The 26,154-nt window shown below is 40.5% G+C and overlaps 3 protein-coding genes, 2 non-coding genes and 1 pseudogene across 6 annotated transcripts; 3 read left to right on the forward strand and 3 right to left on the reverse strand.

Annotated features, from left to right (window-relative positions):
* The first annotated feature begins 448 nt into the window (after positions 1-448).
* LOC116922506 (glucose-6-phosphate exchanger SLC37A2) lies at positions 449-7,314 on the forward strand. Its single transcript, XM_045174267.1, has 16 exons — positions 449-544; positions 1,579-1,783; positions 3,978-4,291; positions 4,375-4,510; positions 4,610-4,785; positions 4,853-4,931; positions 5,013-5,148; positions 5,265-5,346; positions 5,461-5,669; positions 5,740-5,904; positions 5,980-6,070; positions 6,138-6,289; positions 6,366-6,533; positions 6,631-6,664; positions 6,761-6,864; positions 6,933-7,314. The coding sequence occupies exons 4-16, from the start codon at positions 4,413-4,415 to the stop codon at positions 7,038-7,040; spliced, it is 1,602 nt and encodes a 533-aa protein (XP_045030202.1). The 5' UTR covers positions 449-544; positions 1,579-1,783; positions 3,978-4,291; positions 4,375-4,412; the 3' UTR covers positions 7,041-7,314.
* Positions 7,315-7,865: 551 nt separating this feature from the next.
* LOC116922504 lies at positions 7,866-13,637 on the reverse strand. The gene is made up of 13 exons (XM_045173785.1): positions 13,259-13,637; positions 12,772-13,177; positions 12,506-12,663; positions 12,161-12,425; positions 11,978-12,048; positions 11,828-11,884; positions 11,686-11,728; positions 10,892-11,585; positions 10,747-10,800; positions 10,258-10,665; positions 9,474-9,571; positions 8,659-9,388; positions 7,866-8,578 (listed from the first exon to the last, which is right to left on the reverse strand). Exons 1-13 carry the CDS (start codon positions 13,409-13,411, stop codon positions 8,164-8,166), a joined length of 3,552 nt encoding a protein of 1,183 aa, XP_045029720.1. The 5' UTR covers positions 13,412-13,637; the 3' UTR covers positions 7,866-8,163.
* A 1,908-nt stretch (positions 13,638-15,545) lies between these two features.
* Positions 15,546-19,939, forward strand: LOC116922510 (sodium-coupled monocarboxylate transporter 1). 2 transcript variants are annotated; one of them, XM_032928874.2, is made up of 20 exons: positions 15,546-15,835; positions 15,929-16,054; positions 16,143-16,232; positions 16,350-16,441; positions 16,504-16,571; positions 16,639-16,704; positions 16,812-16,863; positions 16,974-17,041; positions 17,108-17,176; positions 17,262-17,347; positions 17,435-17,500; positions 17,580-17,654; positions 17,745-17,853; positions 17,964-18,073; positions 18,445-18,628; positions 18,779-18,865; positions 18,953-19,161; positions 19,250-19,448; positions 19,524-19,553; positions 19,628-19,939. In XM_032928874.2, exons 2-20 carry the CDS (start codon positions 15,942-15,944, stop codon positions 19,769-19,771), a joined length of 1,917 nt encoding a protein of 638 aa, XP_032784765.1. In that variant the 5' UTR covers positions 15,546-15,835; positions 15,929-15,941; the 3' UTR covers positions 19,772-19,939. The 2 variants fall into 2 exon arrangements, with proteins under 2 accessions (XP_032784765.1, XP_045030203.1); XM_045174268.1 differs by having other exon boundaries at positions 19,253-19,448.
* A 118-nt stretch (positions 19,940-20,057) lies between these two features.
* On the forward strand, positions 20,058-21,429 carry LOC116923268 (annotated as a pseudogene).
* Positions 21,430-24,448: 3,019 nt separating this feature from the next.
* Trnag-ucc lies at positions 24,449-24,520 on the reverse strand. Its single transcript has one exon. It is a non-coding gene; the product is annotated as a tRNA-Gly (tRNA).
* A 67-nt stretch (positions 24,521-24,587) lies between these two features.
* Trnal-uaa lies at positions 24,588-24,706 on the reverse strand. The gene is made up of 2 exons: positions 24,669-24,706; positions 24,588-24,632 (listed from the first exon to the last, which is right to left on the reverse strand). It is a non-coding gene; the product is annotated as a tRNA-Leu (tRNA).
* Positions 24,707-26,154: the final 1,448 nt, after the last annotated feature.

Here is a 26,154-nt window from a genome sequence, read left to right on the forward strand (position 1 = left end):
CAAAATCGTGCTATATGAAGCTCGACCAGAAGAGATCTATTTCGATGTTACAAATTGTTTCGAAAGTAGCATTGTAAAACTATAAAATACGCAATTGCTTATGAACCACGAAATGTGTAAGAAACGCCATCTGTGAACAGAAAAAAAAAACATTTCCCTTGAATAAAATAAATCTTCAATTCCAACGAATTCTAGTCATCTATACTAGGCTTCATTCTTTGAGCCTGGTTTGAGAATTATCTGTCTGAACCTACTGTATGCACTGTAAGTTAAAAAGTACAACACCTAAACCGTAACTAAATAAAGAATTGAAAAAGAGAAATTCTCTCCCTAATCTGTGCCAAAGTATCTGTCGTCTTACTTTGACAGGCAAGACAGAAAACATAAGGTTTGAATCTCGTGTTCACCATGTTGGGCAAACCCATTCTGATGTTTATCTTTATTAAAGTTTGTAGATCAACAAAACGGTGAACGTGTGACAAGACAAATGCCTAGATTTGCTCCACTACAGGGACAATGGCACATGTCGGAGAAATAATGAGAGGTATGTCATGCGGTCTGAATGAAATTTATTACGGCGTCGTGAACAGTACGGACGCCATTTTTCTTTTGTCTGGGCTGTGTTCAGACGAACAATTAGGCCTAGAGTTTTCTCTCGAGCTCTGAAATTAATTGTGCCAAGAACTTGGTGAACGATAAGAGGCTGCGAAGTGCGAATGTCAGAAAACAGCAGCATTATATCACACAATCTTTTTTGCCATTTTCGTATATACGTATCAAGATGGCAGGAAATTAGGCGAAAAAGGGAGAATTCTGGGAACGTGGGCTTTGTAATTGCCGACCGTGTCATGCGTTTTCAACAAGAGATTCGTATGAAAGGCCAAACTTTTAAGTGATGAGAACCTTTTTCGTTTTGTTTAGTGCCTTCAGGGGAGTAACTAATCAATAGCCTATAGCCTACTAGGTTTTGAGAAAAAATAATGGCATTTTAAAAAACTGCTTTCACAATGGTAGCCCCTACAAGAATCACTTGGTTACCGGTCTTTTTGTCTAATTGCCGCAGTCATTCTTATCAGCACGGCAATGACTTACACAAAGGAGCATTGTAATGTTTACAGCTTATCTTCAAGCCAAAAGTAAACACTCTGAATATCCCCTGATGTGTAGTCTGCTTTGTTCGAATTCTTATGCTCGTTTCAGTCAAATTTAGAGGAATAGAAACAGTATCCTGGAACACACAAATATCCAACGTTACTGCTGACACATATATTCCCCAAAAATAGACATATATATTTTTTTTTACAGAGAAATCCTATACGTGTTGTCCAAATCGATCCATCTCTCTTCCCAGCATAACAGAAACAATCTATTGTGACAGTAAATAACACCCAACGATGAGCTGAAAGGTTTCTTACACACCGTCTGCCAAACACTGTAGCCTATATAAGAAGCGCCCCCCCCCCCTCCCACAAAACGAGTGTATATATACAGAGTTCTCTCTGCCATTCGTCACGTTTACTTATTAATTTACGGTGACATTGATACATATCACGTCATTAATTTTCTATTTCACTGCAGGTGGGTGTGATGGCACGCGATGGTGGATTGATGGAAACGTAGAACCGCAACGCAGCCCTTATTTCCTGCTGTCTTATGAACGTCTCCATCATATAGGAGCAGTTGGTGTTAAACAATCAAGAGCTAAACTCACCAGTCAGACATTATCAGGCACACGAATTATTCGACTCTTATGCACTTGACAGAGCAGGACAGCAATCAACAAGTAAGTCCCAGTAGATTTTGGTACCGTTCTAACGGATAAAATGTAATAGGCTATATTAAGAGAGAAGGAAGCTTAACAAAGCTTAGATTCGGTTAGATTTAGATCGCTCGAAATCATGCAATTCGTTCAGGATTGGTGAAGGCAAAATTTTCTAATCATAGACTATAATTGTTTAACTTCTTTCGTTTGGCATTTGCTTGCACCATCATTTTCGTCTTGTACAACGTTCAAAATATAGCGTCGTTTGGACGGTGAGATTTGTGCACGTAGCTTTCTATTTACTGATGTTATCTGGTAATCTTACAACATTGTAGAATTATTTGTACTTTTCTGGTTTATACGTCTCTGAAAGGTTTCCATTATCGACGTGCATAGGGCAAAGTACTACGTTGTGGAGTTATCTGTTACGCGATTGCACAATGCGTCAAAAAAAAAACCACTGCAACATTGACACCTGTCAATTAATTTTTAAGAGTCCTTGATTAGACGAAAATTTTTAAATGAACGACTTTCTTTTGAGATAAAAACCTATCAAGGTGCACCACTATAGAAAAGTAGGCCACAATGGCTGCCGGTTTCCTTGTGCGTGCCTCACGCGTGAAAAGCACGTGTTAGGAATTACGTAAGTCCGCCTTCTGTGACGGACGTGACCCATGATGGCTATCACAACAGCATTCTTCCCCCTTAATTATCTTGCCTTGTATTCAATGGTTTTCAACATTGACTATTAGGCTACTAATATAGATTTGACGTATGGAAAAATAAACATATTTATCAACTTACTTCATTATGAGGTTTGTGTGACCCAAAAAAATAAAAAATAAAAAAATAAATTGCTTAATGCAACTTCCCATGCAGAGTCGCATAAAAACCATTGAAAAAAAGGTCCAAGGTAATTTTTACAATTATTAACTTCCTATACAAAACAGAAGGTTTATATCGAGAACAACAACCTCTTTTCGTTTGATGGTTATTAAATCAGCGCTAATGTGTGATTAAACAAACGGGTTGACAGTTAGCTAAAGTCTATATACATTTAGGTCTAGTCAGGAAACATTTTAATTCATTACCCATCCACTTAAAATAGGCGTTGTCGCGAGCCAACAGAGCAAACCGAGCACAGTAGGCTATAGCCTAAATCCATTTCAAAACATTTAATTCATTTGCCACATAAGACAATCAAGAAAACAAAATTCAAAATAATTTACCCGTTTTTTTTTTTTTTCCATTCGCCAATTCGAGAACCGCACCCATGATGCCTTTCCGGGATGAATATGCGCGACAAACGACATGATCAATACTACTAACTCGCATAGTATAGTTCTAGACAACAAACTTGAATGCCATTAGTTCAATGATGTACTAGTAGCAATTGACTTCCGTTTAGCGTCACAAACGACATTAAAAGAATGAAACATTAGAATAAAGCAAAAAAATAATAATAATAATTTTTAAAAAAATTATAGGTCATGTATCTTAAATCCCTAGCAAATAAAAAAGACTTTCGCCGTTATAGTTCACCTATATATATAGTGTATTCCTCCCATCCCCATCCATTGCAAGCTTTGCATTCGCTTTTTAAAAAGCCTCCACCCCCCCTGATAAGTCATGCGCCGCCCCCAATGTTTTCTTCGTGAAGAGTTTTGCGCAAACACCTTGATTTTTCGTCGTCCCCTTTTGCCACTCCCAACGCTTTTCCTCTATCCCGCCCAACGTTTTTCATTTTTTTTTTTTACTTGTGAAATTGTATAGTTCTCCGTCAGCTCGATCAATTATACGAAGGCTCCCTTCATTAGTCTATAGGCTATATAGTCTACATATTATTTTATTGCTAATCGTTGCGTTTATTGTACACAGTTTACTTGTTATTCTCAAACTCGCTTTTACCAGCTGTTGAATAATATAGCCTAGGCTAATATCTGTATTTATAGCCCCTTCATTGATAAAATCCCATTTTCTAATTATAATATATAGTCTATAGTCTTCTAGTTATAGTATTTCAATATATTATATAGAGCTAGTGTCAACATCGCAGAATGTGCTGTGTTACGTGTCATTTAAAAAAACATATCGCACGACAGGTTATGCTGTCTATACATGCTCGTACTCGTCGACATCGTGAAGAACACGTACAAAGCTGCAATTAAGTGTTGAATAATTCTAATCTCTCCTTGACCTTTATATTCTGTGCTAGGGTTTTGACCGGCAAAGGATGAGCCTATTACGCTTCGATCTTTGATCGGGGTTTTGATTGAGCGCTATCTTGTCAGGGCGTATTGCGACACGGACGTTTGTTGTAATCTGCAGTCTGCGGCGCCAAGTGACATGGAGGCGTGGTTATTACAAGCCGGTAGGTCTAGGCTATTTAAACAACGTGAAACAGACTGGCTATTTCGGGGAACCTTCAAGCATTCTTTCCAAATCCATTCTTTTTCAACAACTGGCTGAATCTTTATATATTGTTGACCTGCCTATATTATACGTTGTCGATTCATTGCACGTCAGCAGGTAAATAAGATAAATTGATTGGCGTTTTTCATCAAAAATACGCATAACGCGCCTGCTCATTATAACTTGTTGACAAAATCTAGGCCTGTATATCCACAGACGCAGTTGAAAATCCGCTGAAATGATTCTAGAACAGGTTTACGATGTGCCTATCGGTGTACGTCTACTTGAGAAAGTCTCTTGCTTACGGAATCTCTCTGATCTGTGGAAACTGCGATGGTAATTTGGATATTTTCAGCGTAAAAACATTTCAAACATTTTAGTTTAGATCCATAATTTCTTGTTTTTTTTTTTTCCCTTAATTTTCGGATTGAAAAGGCACAAGTTCAATGTATTGTTGCTCACCTTTTTGAGCTACGCCAGCTATCATATGGCCCGTAAGCCAACCAGCGTCGTTAAGAGTGTTCTCCACCAGAACTGCACTAACGTAGCCGCCCCGCCTGATTTAAACATAACTGGCATTGAAGACTCGTGGTGCAGCTGGAGTCCATTTGGTAATCATTTTCGTGCATAAATGAAACAAAATAATTCGAATTTACGCAACGTGGATTTTCATTTTAGACGGAGACGATGCTGATACGCTTTTGGGTGCTTTGGATTCTGCTTTCCTCTTTTCCTACGCTTTCGGAATGTACCTTATGTAAGTTAAAGGCGCTATAAACGTTGCTGAACCCAATGAAAAATCACGAGAAAAATATATTGTTTAACTATTCAATTTCAGGGGTTCACTTGGTGAACGCGTCAATGTCCGCTATTTTCTATCAATCGGCATGATGTTATCTGGATTGTTTGGATTCCTCTTCGGTTTGGCATATTGGACTGATATTCACTCGTTGGCCTACTTCATCATTGTCCAGGTCTAGATTGAAATATTTCTTTATACATTGTCTAAAAAAAAAAAAAAATTGTCTACACAAAATTGGTTGCATAAATCATGCATATCAACTATAGAATGTATTTTTGTCCTATAAAGGTTTTAGCTGGCTTATTTCAATCTACTGGTTGGCCAGGCTGCGTTGCTGCCGTGGGTAACTGGTTCGGCAAAAGCAAACGAGGTAATACAGCAAGCGAGTTACAATCATTTAAACTTCAACAACTCCATGCAAATATGAAGACTCAAATGATTATGCTGTTCAAATCATAATAGCACATATGATTATTTAAACCAGGACTCATTATGGGCATTTGGCGTTCACATCACAGCATTGGTAACATTGCTGGATCTTTGATTGCTGGCGCCTTTGTCGAGTACTCGTGGGGCCTTTCGTTCGCTGTTCCTGCTGTAATCATTTTCAGTCTTGGACTTCTTCTCTTCGTCTTCCTAGTTCCTGATCCGCGAGCTGTCGGATGTCCTGTTCCGAACCACAGTGCCGAGCCCGTAAGAGAATTTTTGTTTTTTAAATTTTTATTTCTATACTGAATCGTTCATAATTTGGACGTCTTTAAAGAAATTGAGCCCGCCGAAGATCGTCGTTCAAGAAGCAGGAGGCGATAGCAGCAGCCTCGATTCAACATCAATTAAAAGTGATGGACAAAGTGACAAATCGATTCACAAAAACTCTGACGCTGATGACGATAAAGCCATCAGTTTTTGGCGAGCCGTTCGAATTCCTGTAAGTTTATTCTCACCTTTCGTTCAAGCGCGATCTGACGGAATGACGATGAACAAACATGTTTCTTTTGCACAGGGTGTGATAGAATATTCGTTCAGTTTGTTCTTCACAAAGTTGATTAACTACACGTTCCTCTATTGGCTGCCTAAATATCTCAAGGACTCGAGTATATATACGTGCTGTTCCCTTTGTTTGATGTAGCACACCTTTAAAAGGTTTTCATCTCTTTAAAGGTGAGACGTTGGGTAGTCAGGACGCAGCAGAACTGTCCACTTTGTTTGACATTGGTGGAATATTCGGCGGGATCTTAGCTGGCCTTCTGAGCGATCTGACTGGGATGAGCGCTTTTACTTGCGCTGCTTACTTTATTCTCACCATACCGTCGGTAATTTGTCTTTGCATAATTATGAACGTTCTAGGTCTGTAATTGAAACATTTGTTGTTTTTTTTCCATCTTCCAGCTATTTCTCTATCGAGAATTTGGTGACGTCAGCGCCGGATTGAATACCTTTCTGCTCTTCCTGGTGGGTTTCCTTGCCAACGGGCCGTACGCTCTCATCACGACGGCCGTCTCTGCTGATTTGGGTACTCATCCGGAACTGAAAGGATCCACTCGTGCATTGGCTACGGTATAAAATGTTCTTCAATGACAATCTAAAAAAAAAAAAAATTGAATATTAAAAATTACGCAAAAGATCATGGATGTAATCTGCGAAATGTTTGCAGGTAACGGCTATCATTGACGGCACAGGCTCAATAGGTAAGCCGAGAAACATCTCTTTAACTCATCAAACAGTAAAAACCATCTTCGTGTTAGGGACAATAATAATATTTTGTCTCCTTATTTAACGATAAGGTGCCGCCGTCGGTCCGCTTATCGCTGGAGCGCTGTCCAGCCTTGAAAATGGATGGGATTATGTTTTCTACGCTCTGATGGTAGCCAGTGCAATGGGACTGTTGGTAAGTTTGAAGACATTTAGAAAGCTCCTTGGGTATCTCGTTAATAATATAAATGCAAATCTATTTAGCTGCTGACGCGTTTGATGATCAACGAGGCCAAAGCCAAATTTGGGAAGAAGAAGCCTCCGCAAAATGAGCATAACCTTAGCACGAATAGCATAAAATCTGAGCATTAAATCAAAATATTTAGAACAGCCCATCAGCTCATGGTCAGAGCTGCAACAACCACAGACATTTCACCTCCACTTCAAACTTACATAACCAACATCAAGAGGTCTGAGATTGCTGCAAAATTGATCATGCAAATAGCGTATACTTTCTTTTCATATGTTAAATACTCCTCAGATGTTCCCTCCTTTTATTTTGTGTTACTCCACTTTCATCGTAATACATGACAGATTCATCATCACCAATATTTGAAAATACAATAACTGATCGAATATCTTAAAATGTTGTTTCGACGCCTGTCATATTTATTTGCAACAATTAGACTATATTTTAAAACAAATTCCTAGTGAAGTAACAATTTATCGAGTAATTAAAATTTAAAAAATCATGCAAATAAAATCTGTATTCAGGTAATCCTGTTGTTCTACAAACGTGATAATCATATAAAAAATAAACATTCACTTGGCTGCAGATGTGGAAAGCCGTCGTCGTCGATGGTTATAGATTCCAATTTGAATCACGTGCTACGCAGAAGTGGACTGGGAAATCCGGCAAAAAAGCTAACACTTTCTTAAACTCCTTCATCTCGTCAACAATAAGATGTTGAATGTGCTCTATGGTCACCTATTCCTCTTGAGACTGGCTGAAATTTCATTGGAATTTATGGAATCAATTTGGTTTTTGCTGGCGTGCCAGTATAGTCTGGCGCTTGTGCAATCAGAATTTCCAACAGCACCTTTCGGTTCATTTTGTCATAACTGATAACATTATAATGATAAAATTTCAAGTGAAATTGAAAATGCATAAAAATCCATGCCGAAGCAAGGCCGGAAGAATAACCATACAGGTATATTTAGTTACAAACTTACAACCCTCTTCATATTTTTACTTTTTTTTTTCTGATGCACTGCGTTTTATTTTGCATGTATGGTTAGTATAAGCTACATTAGGCCTACCATATGTTATTCCCATGAAATAATAGCACTTTTTTATGACCATTAGAAATGGATTATAATATAGTAAAGGGGTAAAAACAAAAACAAAAACTCTCTGCTAAAGAGAAGAAAAAGAAAGAAAAAAAAAACACTTAAAAAATGTTTTTCATTTGAATTTTAAATTCAAACGAATTTTTTAAACGAAAAGAGGGAGATCGCCCAAGTCCGGAGCGAAATTAATGGCTTTAAACAGTTCGGCCGAGGTGCAACAAAAGGTGTAACCTTTGTAAATGTCGGTCAAGTCCCAGGTTACCCACGGCACTTGATTGCACACATCGGGGCAGATGACATCGGCGGGTAGAACTTGATCTATGTGCGGATTGTTGATACCCAGCACGGCCGTCGCTGTGTTCGTGGACGGATCGTGAATCAATTTCCAATAATATTTCGGCACGGGAATGAGGCCGTTGTTGTTCTCATCAAACTCCAAATAGATTTTCTGTTGGACTCCGTTAATATCAGCCAGTGTCAAAATGTCGAACGTTCCCGTGTAGATCGTCAATTTCACGTCCCTGCTGATTGCCAAATTTCGCAAAGCATTCTCTAATACGCTATAGTTGAATTGAAAACAATTAATTTTGAATTTTTAAAACTTTTTGTTGTTTTTCATTGTAAATAACTTTAGACCTACTTCCAATTGGCACCGTTGAAATTCTGCCACTGTGGCGCTGTATTCAAAAAGTAATAAGTCGCGTCCTGGCTTGCAGCGTCGATGAAATCGCCATCTGGTGCCATGTGACCCCTGGACAGGAAAATTTGACTTCCGGCTACAACGTATTGTCCGGCCAAACTAGTGGATCCCACAATGCCGGCAATCGTCTGAGTTTGTTGGTTTTGGCTGTAGGCGTTGTTCACATCGATGCCTGGGAAATAGCCACCTTGGCTGAACGATGGCCGTTCATTGGACGAATCATCGGCGGCCGCCGACTTGCCGTGAATGAAACTCGTCGAGAAATAATTAGCGGCCGCCACTTTATCGTGACACGTGTCGTAAAGAGGAATAAATTCAGGCCCGGCTTGCCATCCGATGCGGATGACCGTGCCCAATCCATTGGCGCAAGTGCCATTTTCGAGGAGGATCTCTTTGTTCTGTTTCAAACATCCCAGCTGAGAGTAGGACAATTCACGGCCGTCCACCAGAAGCAGTTTGGAGGTGGAAAGGCAGGTGGCCGGAGCCAATTGCATTCCAGTGGTTTGGATGTAATTGCCGGTGCCCAAACATCCAACGGCTACCTTGTCGTCCGTGTTGAGCGTGATGACTCGCGACGAGCCAACCATCTCCGGCAAAATGATATTGTTATTTGCATCGATTAAATGAGGTGGATTCGAAGGTGAACTTGAATCCAAATTAAACGTACATCCTTTGGTTAAAAAAAAATTATTATTATAATCTTATAAGGCTGAAAATTCGAGGAATTAATTATATGTAAATAATAATTTGTTTACCTGCTTTAAACTGGGGCAGCGATTTGACTAAAAGCAGATTCGTTTGAAAAGCGAATGCAATTAGAATCAACCACGGTAAAGACACCATTTCTTTTTTTTAAAGCAAGGCTTAATGTCGTTTCTACAATAACTGCCAGACTTCAGCTATTAAATGATATTCCATCGATTGAATAGATCAACCGATGCTCATATTTTTCTACTGTTATCTCCTCGTACCTTATCTTAATCGTCCCGTTCAACGGGTAGACAACCCATTAACGTCACACGCATCCCAATGTTGAGAAAACTGACATCACATCAATGAATTCTCTATTCTCTTACACACCCAGCCTCATATATGGCCATGATTGTAATTTTGCAACGGCAAGTTTATCGTCTAGCCTATACCTCTTTTTATTTTTTTTTATTTCGGTTTTTCCGGAGTAGAGTGCAACGTTCTAGCATTTATTTCCTGTTTGGTTTTAGACTAAATATTTCAAAATGATCCAATCGGCTAGGCTACCAAGTCCATTTCAAGCTGTGATTACATCAGCACGGCGACCTGACTTTTCATAAGATAAGCGACTTCGTTATCAATTTGTATTCAATTTCAGGCTTCGTGCACCTGCATATATGATTATTAAAGAGCATCAACTGCTGTGCTGTTCTATTTACCACAATTTACGAAGAACAATTGTCAGTTTTTTTCTTATTCTATATCAATTTGAATAAATGCACGGATGAAAGATGCAAATCGAGCACTTGGTCCCAGCTCCATTTCGTGAAATGAAAACAGCAATCTCACAGAAACAATGGAGCAACAACATCGGGAGCGAAAGGGATCGCCTTACGCAACTCTTCGGCCGTACAGCAAAACATGTAGCCTTTAGAAATGTCGGTCAGTTTCCAATTGATCCACGGGATTTGATTGCACACATCCGGGCACAAGATATCGGCGGGCACAATCCGATCGAGGTGTGGATTGTTGATACCTAACACGGCCGTCGCAGTTCCGGAAGCAGGATCGTGAATTAATTTCCAGTAATACTTGGGCACGGGGATGACGCCGTTGTTATTTTTGTCGAAAGTTAAGTACAGCGGCTGTTGCTTTCCCTTCGCATCGGTCAAAGTCATGATTCCAAACGTCCCCGTGTACACAGTCAAATCAAGATCCCGCGTTATGGCGATCTGCCTTACGGTTGTTTCTAATACGCTTTTTTTTTTAAAATACAAAAATAAATGAAAATTAAAACAAAATAAGAAATTAGGAATAACCAAAGGGTAAGTTAAATACTTCCAGTTTCCTCCGTTGAACGATTGCCATTGGGGCGCCATATTTAAATAATAACTATAGAAAAATAGAAAGACGAATACCTACAGTAAAACAATGTCACACAAAAAATATAAAAAAAAAATAAATAAAAAATTAATGAATTAACTATGTTGCGTCTTGGCTTCCAGCGTCAATGAAATCTCCGTCCGGCGCTAGATGTCCTCTGGCCAAGAAGAAATTTTTCCTTTGATTCAAATATTTGGCGGCAAGAACTTCCGATCCGACCACACGAGCGATCGTCCTGTTCTGTTGCGCTTGGCCGAACGCGGCGTTCACATCCACACCTGGATAATATCCAGCTTGGCGGAAGGAAGGCCTCGTATTGGATTTATCATCCGCATCGACCGACCGCCCGATAATAGTATGCGTGGAAAAATAGTTGGTCGTCGTTATTTTGTCGTGACACGTATCGTACAACGGGATGAAATCCGAGCCGAAATTCCAGCCGATGCGGATTTGAACGCCCCGCCCATTGGCGCAGACGCCATCTTCTTTGAGGATTTCTTTGTTTTGATTAGCGCACCCCAGCTGAGAATAAGGCAGTTCGATTCGATCGAAACGAAGGGTCGAATTGGCCGTGCAAGATGCCCGGTTCACCTGCAATCCGGTCGCCTGGAGAACGTTGGTGGCAGAGGGTTTGTCGTGACGGATGCCCAGGCAACCGACCGTCACTTGCTCGTCGACGTTCAGCGAAATGATTCGCGATTTGCCTTGCAATACGGGCTGAATGATGTTGTTATCCTCGTCGATCAAATGCGGTGGATACTGTGGCGAACTCGACTGCAAGTCAAAAACACAGCCTAATATGTAAAAACAAAAAATATGATTACGAATTACTGATTGAACATCAATGGATCCTATAATGCAAATCGTTTGCTCGCCATTTTTTTAAATTTATACCTGAACTGGGTTGGCGAACGTAATCTCCGGAAACCGGGCCAGTCTGTGAATTTAAGAAAACATAATTTACGTATTTGCCAAGTGTTTATTTGCTTTAATCTTTTCAATTGAATTCAATCAAACTTAATGAATTTCAGGTTACCTGAGGAGTTCTATATTTTTCACGATTACGTGTTCGTGTGCTTGTCATTGGTTCTCCCTGTTGAATATTTGAAAATGAAATTAAACGATACGCTTGTTCAGCGAGTTAAGTCTCAAACACAGAGATGCTTAAGAAAATGCATCTATATACCTTAGATCCAGCACGATGGGATGTTACGTGTTCACCTCCATGTGAACCTTTGGAACTCGACGCATGATGGTCTTCAAATCCAAAAAAATTCAAATTGTTTAATATCTTATGCCTCTAATTTTGATTTTGATAAATAAATAGTTAGGCTATATACAGTAGGTATAGCCCACATCTTAAAAATACCTTGACTACGTCCAAGGCAAATTAATTTCCCAATGTGGAACCGGCAGGAACATAATCCAGAGACACCATATTCAGGTCCGAAATCAACTTCGGTAACAGGGAGATCTTGCCGATTGGTGATGAAATTGCTCTCGCTTTGGTTAATCGATTTAACCGGCCAATCGTATCGCAAAGCACCGTCTCGATTCCTCCACCACGACGTAGCAACTGCTGAAGGGCCGTACGTCCGCTTCCTGGTCAACGATTCTTCCGTGCAAGAATCGTACTGAAACACGCGCATGTCACAAACAGAATGCAATTAATGTTGAATGGCTCCATTACAGCCTAAAATGTTATAGCTTATACAATGAATTGTTGCTGGCACGTTGCCGAGATTCTCGTCAGGGCAATCAGCTGTTTCATAGTAGCATTCTGGTAATTCACAGTTCGTTTGAAACACCCGGGAGTTATACAGGATTTGACTTCTACAACGTTTTCAGTGTCGTGAGATATCAAGGTCGCTCCTGAAAATCGGTAAATCACCTTTAATGAACACCATTTAACGTTCGTCTAATTTAAATCATAACAAACAATTGAATTCACATATATACAAGCTATAAATGTATACGTACCATTTGACATATTACAGAAAACCTGAACGGGACCATCACCGCCATGTCCGTCCGGATCTATCCAGTAGCTTCCGCTTTGCGGTGATTGGCGGGACGATCGAATCTCACCGCAAGATCTAAGGATGCTATCACCTCCTGCTGCGTCATGATCTAGTGAAATATCCGCTGTTTCCGGTACATTTCCGTGAGCAACGGAAGTGGGTTTTTCCACGAAGCTGTTCGTTGGTGTCGCATGTTGCAAAGTCCATTCCATCTTTTCAATCCTTCGCTGCTGTTGACTGACGGTCCCTTGCAAATGGCTTATCGTGCCAGCCTGTATTTCAACGAGATCCTGCAATCTTTGAATCGCCCCGGCCTGTTGTAGCAGTTCTTCCATGCATTTTTCGTACGCAGATTTCAATTTGTCCTTCGAAAATTATATCAGTCAAGGCAATGCTATATGAAAACAATTTCATAAATAAAATAAAACTAAAACAAAAGAAATTACCATTTCTGTAGCTAAGCTTCCAACCAACACCGACGTCCCCGAGGGGTCCACATGATGAATAGCATGTGAATATTGACCGTATACTACGAATCCACCATTTAATATAAAACCGTAAAATAAAACTAAACGAACGTCACAGTACGCGATATGCATATTAATTCCAGTTGTGACGATTCACTCGGCCTGTGTTCACAATTTCTGCTTGAACCCTTTTTTATACGTCACGATTCCTGTCAATGCAACCAGTTCCGTAGACACAGACAGGCACAACACTGGGGTACACCAACTATAGCAATTTAGATTTGATTTCTTTCCATAAGATGCACACGGGTTCTTGTCGATGCACAACGAACGATAAGAAGACACCGACTATGTTCTTCAACTTGAGTAACTCAACACCTACTGGCCATTTGTGTATGACGTCACACGGCTTCGGGGAACTTGCTCTTTCTTTAACCATCCCTTTTCCTCCGCCCTCTTTCGCTTATCTCATCCGTCGTTACCCTGACCAAAATTTTTTATTTTATATAGTCCCCTTGGGGCTTGACGTAAGTAAATGTGAACGCCCTATACCATGGACTGTTTTCCCCCCGAAAAAACCCAAATTACTTGAGTTCAAACATCCAGAAGAAAAGATACACAGCTCGTTCAATAGATGACACCATTACCCCCCTTTTTTTTGTGCTTGCCACACAAAATAAATTTAATTCTTGTTTTAAAATTAAGGCACCATTATATGTAGCTTGAGATTTATAGGTATAGGGGAGGGTGGGGCTAGTTGGTACAATTTTTTTTATTTCTTCTCTGGTTTCTTTAATTTTTCATATTTTGACACCCAAAAAATTGCAAAAGAAAGCTCAGATAACCAGCTTTCTCGTGCTATTTTTTTATTTGATCTACGTTGAAGAATTCATATCGAAATCCACGTTCAAAAAGCTAAAAAAAATAGGGGGGTAAGTTGGTAAGAGTAGTGGGTAAGTAAGAGGTAGTGGGGTAAGTTGGCCCCATGTATTTCAAATAAGGATTTCAGTGAAATGTTGATGTTGTAAACAAACTAGAATAACATTACAATAAACAAAAATCCTATAGTTATTTTAGAGTGGGAAACTCAGAAATAAGTTGTGATAACTTACATAAAGATTAATAGCCTTAAATGCAAAAAATAAAAAAAAATATACATAATTCAGGCAAACATTTCACAGGTGAACATCGTATAAAGTAAAACACTTAAAATTTGCCAAATTTTGGCCTCTAATGCATACCACTGTTCACCATAAGTCATATCTAGCAAAAATTTGACTTAAAATTCCCTGACATTTTGACAGGCCATGTACTCTATACATATGCATGTATAATGCCTATGCCGACATGCCCCATGTTGCAATGTATCAACTTGCCCCAACCCGGGGTTTATTCAAATAAAAAATTTTATTACTCCTTTATAATTGATTAAAACAAATCCATTGTTACAGTTCGATAGAGGACACAATTTTTTATAAAACTAATATTTTTTTAAAATTATATTCATACCAAGAAAAGATAAAATTGATGAATACCAAGCACGCAACTATTGTGGATTTGACGCAAAAAATTTCGTTATTTTCTATTTCCTAAACTATTTGGGATAAATTTATAAAACTTTGCACAAATGTGCGCACGATGAACATCTTTGAGTATGAATTATTTCAATAAAACTTCTTTCACACAATTCGTCTAAATTAAGTATTGCAAACTTGCCCTCCTGCCAACTAGCCCCACTCTCCCCTACACATGCACAATGTGCTAGTTATACAAAAAGACGATATAGACTATGGTCATATTTAGACCTTTTGATGAATCTGTTTCTATTTTTATTTTATTTTTAGTTTGCAAGTCGTCGTTGATCCGCAGCGTTCCTTTCAACAGTTTCCAATTTGTAAAAATACAAAGTACAGCTGCTGATGGGCTTCTAAAACAAAACGTTGAACGGACACTCCGCGTACAATTCGAAAAACAATAAGCAACAAACAATAGACATATTTGCTGCTAGTACACAAAACCCAGATTAATAATGCATGAAGGGTATCATGTCGTTGCTTATAACGTTTGAAAGACACAAGCAAAACAAACGGCAGCAGGCAAGACATTAATGCGCGATGGGCACGGGCGTGGGTCCAACTATAAACAGTTGTGTTACTATGCTTAACCAATAGTGCTTATCCGATTCGATTAGGTTAGTATGCTGTCTATAGATATAAATTTTGATCGAAATTCACCAGCTGATTGTTCTATGTGGATTTATTGAATTGTAAGGCCAAGCGCGATGTCAGTTGCAAGGGAATGGTGGTTGCCGCTACCTTATACCAAAACGAATATAGTTTCAAGTTTTGTACCTCTCGTCTTGGTTGTACATGAATAGAACTGTGTGTATAAGTATAAGCTCCAAAAAAATCATTTGCGTCGATCTTTTAGCTTGAAAGTGCGTTCTTTTGGTCCTTAAGTTTTTCTGAATCGACGGAGAATCTCTACAGCTCTTGGTGCATAGTATTTCGTTTAAAATTTGGCACCATTTTTGAGTTTGTCTTCCGTCAGATAAAGGTTGTAGCCTACTTTCTTTTGCCATTTTTTTTTTCAATTTGAATATTGATTATCAAAGCACTGCATTTTCCCCACCAAAATTCACATTTCCAGAAAATCACGGAAAATGACAGTCATAGAGGACACTGAGAAGTTGATTTCTCGTTTCGGGTGGCCAGACTACTTGGTATTCGTGGCTATGCTGTCTGTTTCAGCCATAATCGGAATATATTATGCATGGTATGTACAAGCGTCTTTTGGTGAAACTAAAAAGAGACAATGATATAGCTATACTGATGTTAATCTAATTAACGATTGTTTCGAAAAGTGCCGGTGGAAAGCAGAGCACCACATCTGAATTTCTGATGGCTGGAAGGAGCATGTCGACCTTCCCTGTCGCAATGTCTTTGATTGCAAGGTACTTTTACTTCGCCAGAGGTCACCAGAATATTTTTTTTAATTTCATTTAATAGCCTTTTAACAAATAGTTTGAAATTGCGGAAACTGTTTCATTTTTTAAAAACGTTTTCTATAGCTTTATGTCAGCCATCACGCTTTTGGGCACACCAGCTGAAGTGTACCAGTTTGGAACGATGTACTGGTTAATTGGCATATCGTACTTCATCGGTGAACAACTTTGTAATTTTGATCATCCTATAACAGGTTTTTATATCGTTTTTTTTCCATAGTCATGCCCGCAACGAATTATCTCTACCTCCCTATATTTTATAACCTCCAAGTCACTTCTGCATATGAGGTATATGAGAACCCTCACTGATGTCTATAATAAGTTACACTTTATTTTTATTTGTTGAACAACGCAGTATTTAGAATTACGCTTCCATAAAGTGATCCGGTGCTTGGGTTCAGCAACATTTACAGTTCAAATGGTAAGATGAATAAAAACTATATAATTCAGAATGAGACGTGATGAAATGATATTTTAAAACATGCCGATCAATCCACGTATTTGATTTACATTTGTTATGCCCAATAGAGTCTTTACATGGCTGTGGTTGTATATGCCCCTGCACTGGCTCTTAGTCAAGGTAATATTAAATTTAACGTTGAATAAAATATAGGCACCCAAATCGCACATGAACGGTCATCACAGCACACACAAAAACACACCATTATTAATTCCCTTTTATATTTACAGTAACTGGAATCAATGTGTACCTCTCAGTGACAGCCATTTTCGTCGTATGCATCTTCTATACCGTAGTCGTAAGTAAATCGTTTGTATACGTCTCGCAATTTTTATGCATTGAAATTATTTCTTTTTACATATAGGGAGGAATGAAAGCTGTGATGTGGACTGACACGTTGCAAGTCATTATTATGTATGCTGCAATGATAGCGGTAGGCAAACAGCCACTTCTATACATTTTAAAAAATCAGATTTCAATCCGTTCTTTTTCATCGTTTTATTTTAATGTTAAATCAGGTGATTGTTAAGGGACATGTTGACGTGGGTGGTTGGTCCGTGGTTTGGAATGCCAATCAGGCAACCGGAAGGGTCGAATTTTCGGAGTAATATTTTTATATTAGGGCTTTTCCAAAACCAATTCTCCTGTAATAACGAAAACTAATTTTGAAACTGTGTCTTAAATTCAATAGTTTCGACGTTAACCCCGGCAAACGTCACTCGTTTTGGTCTTTGGTTGTTGGTGGATATTTCACGTGGTAAACTTTTAGCCCATCATAATTAACATCAGTTTCGGCCATTTGATTTCAGTTCCTGATTGCACCACATTTAACGCAGGATTACGATTTACGGAGTTAACCAATCTCAAGTGCAACGCTATTTGACAGTTTCGAAAATCAACCAAGCTAGAAAGTGAGATTTTGTTCCAGACTTTTTTCCCAATAACTCAACCCGTTCTTGTTTACAACTATGCCTAAAACATTGTATATACTTGTTATTCAGCGCTGTGTGGATCAACCTTGTTGGATTATCCGTCCTCCTTTCAGTTTGCTGTTATGGAGGCATGGTCATTTTTGCAAAATATGCCGATTGCGATCCTCTCTCTGCCAAGGTAAACACGACATAAAATGTCCCAAAAATTTGTAATAACAAACATTATTGACGAGTAACATAAAATTAACGAGCACAATTATTTTCCAAATGTGTATAAACACCTTTAAGTATGTCAGCAAGCCGGATCAGCTGTTTCCCTTATTCGTAATGGACACGTTGGGTCACATTCCCGGTGTTCCTGGACTGTTTGTGGCCGGAATTTTCAGTGGAGCTTTAAGGTATACAGTCATGCTTGCAAGTTTCTTTAGCAGGCAAATGGGTCTATATCCTTTCATTTTGTTTGGACGGAAGGGATACTATGGTGCCTACCATACCCTCGTTTTCTTTCCATTCTTCTCTTCCTCTACGTTTCAGTTAATTTTCCTACATTTAATGTTGCACCTTTTTCGCGGGTTGCAAAGAAAGAGAAATAGGAATAGCATAAAGGGGTACGGTAGGCACCAAAGTATCCCCTCCATCAAAAAGAAATAGAAGGATATAGACCGATTAGCCTGCTAAAGAAACTTCCAAGCATGACTGTATATTGTATACTTCGATGAGACTGTTGATGCATTTACGTTGATCGTTTGTTTGTTTTTCCTTTTCCCAGTACTGTTTCTAGCGGACTAAACTCTTTGGCAGCTATTTGCTTGGAAGATTTCGTTAAACCCTTTTGTTGTGTGGGCATGAGCGATGAACGCGCCACTAAAGTATCGAAAGGCTTGGCAATAGGATTTGGATTTCTTTGTTTCGGGCTTGTTTTTGTTGCATCTCAACTTGGCAACATCCTAGAAGTAAATTTCATTTATTATTTATAAAAAATGTTACGGAATTTATCGTGCTATCAGTACCTCAGAGAAAAGTGAACGTAATAGAGGTTGTGAAACGCGTTGACGAAGATAAGGATGTTGCTTTCTAATTGTTTTACCGTCGTTGAATTTTAGGCTGCTTTGAGTATTTTTGGTATCATTGGTGGACCTCTTCTAGGAGTCTTTACTTTAGGCATCTTCTTCCCTTGGGCGAACTCTGTTGTGAGTCATTTTTGAACAATCCCTTTATTTTTCATCGGAACGCATCATTTAGATGCACTGGACACAATTCTTTCGTATATTTTTTAGGGAGCCGGGGTAGGCGTAATCGCCAGTCTGGGTTTGATGCTGTGGATTGGGATTGGAACACAAGTCGCCAAAGCTCATGGTTTCCTTAAACTAACAAGCAAGCTCTATTCTACTGATGGTTGTCGCGCACTAAACGCCACTCTAACCACCGCATTAGTGGAATTGAACGGCTTTGTTTCATCGACAACTGCGTCATCGGCGACGCAAACGTAAGTGACAATAAGACTTTCTGTTTAGCTATACTTATCTGTTTTGAGCGCAATTGTGTTCGGTTTACATTATACACTACCTTAATAGCAGCCCTGAAGATGAACCACTTGGACTGTATCAACTTTCATATATGTGGTACTCAACTGTCGGTTGCTGTACAGTCATCGTCGTTGGCTTGATCGTGAGTGCCCTAACCGGATTTCAGGATCCTAGGAAACTTAATCCGGGGCTCATTTGCAACACTGGAAACACGGTTTATTGGTTCTTACCAAAGAATATTAGAGAAGTAATTAATTTCGTGATTTTGAAATACCCGAACCTTCAAAATTACTCTAAATAATTGCAATTTTTTATTCCATAGTACTTACGATTTGAAGTCGGAGATGATTACGTAACTACAGATACAATTTGACGTTCTTAAAACAACAAACCCAAATTTGTTTTCAAACAATTTCTTTAATGCAGGAATTAAGCGGAGCTCCGTACGAAAAATGTAAGCAACCGGTATATAATTTACAAGTAGGTGAAAACCACCCAATGTTCGCGTCGAGTGATACACATTTAGCAAGCCAACTTACTGATGAGAAGATTGAAGCAACGAAACTTTGATATACTCTTTCGCTAACTTTTGACCCAACACGTATTGCGGACACCAGATATTAAAACTGGGAGAACGGTTAGTCCGTTAAAGGAATAATTCCATTATTTACTTGTTTTGGATTGTACAAACACGCAAATAGTGCTGTGTAATCAAATAAAAATTTAACAAAACAAAAAGTGATATAGCTATCTGGCGCTTGCTATAGTCCGGGAGCCGAGGAGGTTTTTAACCATTCCTACTATTATTTAAGGACATATTAATATTAATTGTACAGCGACCATTCGCTCGACCCTAATGGTGTAGACTTATTTTATTACACAAAATCCAGCTATTTAAAGCCAATACAAGGTTACAGAAAAACAAAAAAGATTACCCTTCCCAACCGCACCTTTCTTCCTTGCATTCCTGCCCACCTTGCCTCAGACTGATTTTTGCTGTTGGGCTGATCTTCTCTTGGCCCGAAAAACTCCCTACTCCTCGTAACAGGGAGTCTTTCGGGCCTCGTGGCCAGCCCCGCGATTACCGTGGGTATCGAGAGCAAGAGTTTTACGGCTTTCGGGACGGCCCGGACGATCGACAGCTAGTATTCAGAGAAAGTTCGCCACTCCGTAGAGATCCCAAGGCCCATCAAGCTTACGACTACGGCGATTACGGTTATCAGGGAAGGTTCCACCATCGAGAGTTTGATCCGAGAGCGTGGGAAGCTTACGAAGCAGATTTTCATCAAGAAGATGGCCGTTTTCAAGAGGAGCAGGAGCTTTACGAAGAAAACTTGCGAGGAAAATGTAGAAGAAGGCTCAGGTGAAGAAGGTAGAGAATTCGATCAGCGAGAGTGGAATAGATCGTGGAGACCGGTTGGGCCGGCCAGAAGAGAGGAAATGCAGCCGATACAGCCACAGCAGCCGATGCAGCCACGGCAGCCGATGCAACCGATGCCGCCGATACAGCCACATCAGCCGATGCGGTCGATACAGCCGATGCAGCCACAACAACCGATACAGTCATAGCAGCCACAGCAGCCGATGCAGCCACTGCAGCCGATGCAGCCACAGCAGCCGATGCAGTCGGATCCGGTATTGCAGCTCTCACCATCACGATCATCTGGGATGTAGCCAACACAGCAGACGCATAACCAGAGCTTAGGTGAAGGCGCGGCCCCATTTTTCGGTGTCAAAAGAGATCTCGGATGAGCTTAGGGTTTGGCTGACTAAAGTTATGTCTGGAGAGGAGTCGAAAGCGATTTCGAAATGGTTTCCTTTGTAGTTTGAAGATGAGTCGTTCGCAGTGAGGCCACATAAGCTCGACGGCTATATGCAGCGTAGGGCGAAGGACAAGAATGTTTTGAAAAGTGTGAATAGTGTGGAGGAAATGTTGGTTGCCATCCAGCATAAGGTATGTGAAATTGCGCCTCCACTTGTTGATTTATATGCACGTGTTTTGACCCTGGAAGGGGGAGACAATGTTGAGTCGGCCAAAGATTCAGTGAGGTCGGCGCTGCGTCAATGGGCGAGGGCCTGGCTTCACGTTACAAAGCAAAGAAGAAGGGCGGTGGTTAACCTAGTGGAGCCGTCGCTTGAGTTTCTTCTAGCTGGGCAAGATTCATTTGCGGCAGGAGCAGAGGTCAGAGAGAAATTGTTCACGGGAAAATTTCTCGAATCGATGTTGAAAGAGGCCACGCCGGATGCGACGCTAGCCCAAAAAGACGCAGTGGCAAGACCAGCAGGTCGAGCGGGCCGGCCAGCCAGGGGCAGGGGACGGATGGTGAGAGAACCGGCTGTCTTCCAGCAGCCTTATCAAAACCAGGGGTAGCAGGAGCCAGCCTAGCTGCAACTAGACGCCCCCGTTTTCGAGGAGCTCGGAATACCGGTGACAGTTGGTCACGCATCGGTCAAAGGTATGAAAAAACCCCAACTTTTGTTCCTATCAATGTTTGCTCGCCTGACGATCAAGTGAGTGCGCGGCTATTGAGATTTTCTAAAAACTGGGAGCGCATCACTGACGATACGTGGATTTTATAATAAGTAGCATCGGGAGTAAAATTTGATTTTCTCAGTCGACCGCGTCAAAATTCTATCCCGTCCCCAATTAAAATGTCGAGTGAAATGGTTACCGTCTGCGATCAGGAAGTTAGAGATTTGATTTTGAAAAAAGCAGTTTGGGAAGTTTCGGATGGGTCAGAAGGGTTTGTTTGCTCTTCTTAATCTCAAACCCCTTAATAAATTTAAAAAATACGAGCATTTCAAAATGGAGAACTTACAAGCAGTTCGTTTTTTGTCAAGGGAAGGGGATTGGATGGTAAAAGTGGATCTCAAGGATGCCTATCTCACTGTGCCCATCCATGCCTCCCACCAAAAGTTCGTCCGGTTTCAATGGCAGGGGCGTATTTTCGAATTAAAATTTCGTAAAAAAGTCCATTTTTGAACCCGCGCAGAGTATTGAATTTTTGGGGGTGATAGTAGATTCTCTAAATTATCGTTTGTTCTTTCCCCCAGTAAAGTGCAGACGGTTACGGGTCTCTGTCGCACGGCTTTGAGGCGGGATTTCATATCGCTCAGAGATATCGCGTGTGTAATTGGTAATTTTACCTGGGCCATACCTACCATGCCTTTTGCCCAAGCACATTATCGCAGCATGCAGCGATTCTATATTGATCAAGCACAGAGAGTAGATTTTAATCTGACAAGTAAATGTATTTTATCACCCGAAGCGAAGGCAGATTTAGAATGGTGGGTCGCAAATTTGTCGTTGCAGATGGGAAAGCGGTTTTCCCCTAAAATGCCGGATCTGGAAATCTATACAGATGCCTCGCTGACAGGCTGGGGAGTGGTTTGGAATGGCGTTACCACTAACGGGTCTTGGACAGTATCCGATAGCCGTAGACACATTAATGAATTGGAATTAATTGGGGCGCTATTTGCTATACAAGTCTTTGTGGGGCACTCGTCGGGTATAGCGGTAAGATTAATTTTGGATAATGCCACAGCAGTGGCATACATCAACCATGGAGGTGGTACTAGATCGTTGACTCTCACAGCAATAGCGAAGGAACTAGTTGCCTGGTGTGAGAAGAAACAAATAGCAGTAGAGGCAGTGCATATCGCGGGAAAGTTAAATGTTGAGGCGGATGCGGAATCAAGAGCGTGGTCTGACGCTAGCGACTGGAAATTGGATGCGAAAGTATTTAGAAAGATTTACCAATTGTGGCCAACTAATATTGATCTTTTCGCGTCGCCTTGGAATACGCAGCTGGACACCAGTGAATCCTATCTTTTTTTTTTTACCCTAAAGATACAGATACTGAAAAAAAAAAAAAGTTAAGTTAAGTTAAGATATTTCATCAATACCGAAAAAAATGCTCCGATACAAGATAGTATCTAAAAAAAATCGTTAAGATAAGATATTTTTGAAATTTTTTTGAAGAGCCTAAAGATAAGATAAGATAAGATATAAGATACTTTAATACCAAAAAAAACGCATTGGATTTTTATTAAATTTTTACGTGGAAATCCATTTTCAGCATTACTTTTCATTTATTCATCAAATGAGCCTACGTTAAGTCCAGCATTACACTTAATGAGCATTAAGTTAGAAAAAAGATCGGGTTTCATGGCAGACCGTTTGGCCGTTAATATATCGGAAGCCACACTGAATGCCTGAATTTAACTGTCGTAATTTCAGTACTGTGGTCAGTAGCAGACTAGCAGTACTCAGGTCAGGTCAGTAGCAGCAGACAAAGAAAAAAGGCATGACGGAAAACTGACTTTAAATAAAATTTGCTACAGGTAGCTTGACTTTTTCCCGGTAGATGGGGTCAAAAGTATCTTGTATCTTTTAGGTAACTTTAGGCTAAAATGAGCTTACCCTAAAGATAAAGATACTATTTTTTCTTCGAAATTTTTACAAGATATAAGATACAGAAAAGATACCAAAAGTATCTTATCTTATCTTATCTTATCTTATTTTTCCTAAAAGATAGGATCCACTGCTGGACACGTTTTGTTTCATGGAAGCCGCAACCTGGAGCCTTAGCTTCAAACGCATTTACCTTAAATTGGGAAAAGTGGGCCACGTTTGTCTTTCCTCCCTTTTCTCTGATTTTTCGTTGCGTCCAAAAGATAAGTAGGGAAGAAGCAACCGTTGTATTTGTTTGTCCAGTCTGGACCGGCCAGCCCTGGTAGTTGTTGTTACTGGAGCTTTGCTGCGACCAACCACGGCTCCTGCGATCGGAGCGTTGGCTGCAGACCCCACCGTTGGACGATCCCCATCCCCTGCTGAGAACGGGAGGATTGCTATTAGCCGCGTGGAAGCTGTCGGGCGACGTTATCGCCTGCAAGGATTTTCGGCGGAAGTGGTCTAGCTTCTCTTGGACGGATTCCGCCCCAGCACTGAGTCGGCTTATGAATCGGCATGGTGCAATTGGATGCGTTGGTGCATGGAGAGTGGTAAAGATCCCTTGTCGACTGATTTAGGAAATATCCTAGAGTTTAATTAATTGCATATATCACATTCATCTCCATTAATACTTCATGTTTCTGACCTGGCCTACCTAGCCTAGGAATCAGACATTTTCCTTGTAGTTTTTTCCATACTTAATTCATTCTTGCTCATGACTGTAATTTTAGACAACAGGTGGCAGACTTCACTCCTAAATATTCATGATTTTCCAAATTAGATAAATAATTTGTTGCGATGACCGAAAATCGAACTCGGGTCGATTGCTTGGAAGGCAACCATGCTAACCACTATACCACCATCGCTTGTTATTGATGCAAGAGACTCGTATGAAAAATCTACTCCGGAAGTACATCTTCCAAGAGAAAAACCTGTCAGGAGTGGGATTTGAACCCACGCCTTCATTGAAGACCAGAATTCTGATGCTTTTCTTGGAGAAGTAAGGTTTTTATCCTTAAGTCTGGCGCCTAAGACCGCTCGGCCATCCTGACTTATTTATATCACTTGTACCATAAGGAATAATTACGCTGTTCATCAACAAACTCAATAAAGCGCTTAACTTTTAATTAATAACGCTTTCTGACAGCAAAGCTTTTGCTTCAGCTATCACAAGAAGGAGAAGAAGTAGAAGAAGATGGCTGCGGTGGCGGTGGCGGCGGCTTCTACCGTCACACCGGGAACCAGACAATAGAAATTCAACAATATCTGGTCTCTTAAATGTCCGAGCATGGCTTTGTAAAGCAAAGCATGGGTTGTTGAAAAAGTAAAGGGTTAGTTTCAACTAATCGTTTATCGTAAAAATTATTGATGCCAATCCCATATTGTCTAGTGGTTAGTTTTTATGGAGAGGTTTCCGGAAATCATTTATCGTAAAAATTATTGATGCCAATCCCATATTGTCTAGTGGTTAGTTTTTATGGAGAGTTTTCCGGAAGGGAAAAATAAGATAAAGATAAAGAAAATAAGTGTTTATCGTAAAAATTATTAACGCTAATCCCATATTGTCTAGTGGTTAGTTTATGGAGGGGTTTCCGGAAGGGGAATAAACATGTATGAGGTAGGTGCATTTTAAAATATTACAAAAATTACATAAATAAAATGTGAGGGAAAGAATCTACTAATCTACTGGGTAGGGAGTTTCTACGGGAAAAGGGGGGATATCCTCAGCTTCGGGGTTTGGTGCACCATGATGGAAATGGGCACACACCATATCCATTGATCCCTGGATCGCTGCCAATCGGGCCTTGAATCGGAAGGCACCCCAGGATCTTCCGTTGATTCCGAGAATCGAACGGATTTCGTCGTTCTTGGGGTACCATGATCCAAGAGACCCGACAACCAGGGGGAGAATCCTCACATGCGAAGAATATTTATCATATTTCCGCTGGTAGCCATTCTCCATACTCCCTGGTTGGTCATAGCAGACCACGACGTCAACCATCACCCGGGAACCGGATAGTTGAAATTCAACATCCGGTCTTAACCTTTGCCCGGGGATGGCAATGTTGATTGTTACATCGTGTCCCTGCTTGACTAGCAGCGATTCCAAGAGATCTTGGATGGTGTTGTGCCTCCTGGTGGCGAGCTGGAGACCTTCTTCACAGTGGTTAAGCACATGAAACCCGGTCTCGTTTTCCTTTCCGCATCGGCGGCAACTCGTATCTTGCACCTGTGAGCAAAACCACGAGTGCCCCGAAGAGGAAGGATGTCGAGCCGGGCCCTGTGAAGATATCTCCAGTCGCGGAAGGAGAGGGGCGTACGGCAGGATACCAGGCGAGCCATGTCTTTCGACTTGTCTTCCAGGGAGAGGCCAGTGGCAACTACTCCCTGGTGGCTCTTGTCGGAAATTAGGTCCCTGGTATAGCGCTGCCGAGCTACTTTCCGAAGTCCGCGGACTGCCTTGACTGGGCTTACGGAGACGTCATCGGCGACAATTCTT

This window comes from Daphnia magna, linkage group LG5 (genome assembly GCF_020631705.1).
Source record: "Daphnia magna isolate NIES linkage group LG5, ASM2063170v1.1, whole genome shotgun sequence".
NCBI lineage: Eukaryota > Metazoa > Arthropoda > Branchiopoda > Diplostraca > Daphniidae > Daphnia > Daphnia magna.

Coding starts and splice junctions, on each gene's coding strand:
- LOC116922506 (XM_045174267.1), top strand. CDS start 4,413: ATGATTCTAGAACAGGTTTACGATGTGCCTATCGGTGTACGTCTACTT. Junction 4,932..5,012: donor GCTTTCGGAATGTACCTTAT/GTAAGTTAAAGG, acceptor ATTCAATTTCAG/GGGTTCACTTGGTGAACGCG. Junction 6,865..6,932: donor CCAGTGCAATGGGACTGTTG/GTAAGTTTGAAG, acceptor AAATCTATTTAG/CTGCTGACGCGTTTGATGAT.
- LOC116922504 (XM_045173785.1), bottom strand. CDS start 13,411: ATGCATATCGCGTACTGTGACGTTCGTTTAGTTTTATTTTACGGTTTT. Junction 13,178..13,258: donor GAAGCTTAGCTACAGAAATG/GTAATTTCTTTT, acceptor TAATTTTCGAAG/GACAAATTGAAATCTGCGTA. Junction 12,426..12,505: donor CGTGCCAGCAACAATTCATT/GTATAAGCTATA, acceptor CGCGTGTTTCAG/TACGATTCTTGCACGGAAGA.
- LOC116922510 (XM_032928874.2), top strand. CDS start 15,942: ATGACAGTCATAGAGGACACTGAGAAGTTGATTTCTCGTTTCGGGTGG. Junction 16,233..16,349: donor GCAATGTCTTTGATTGCAAG/GTACTTTTACTT, acceptor CGTTTTCTATAG/CTTTATGTCAGCCATCACGC. Junction 16,572..16,638: donor AAGTCACTTCTGCATATGAG/GTATATGAGAAC, acceptor TGAACAACGCAG/TATTTAGAATTACGCTTCCA.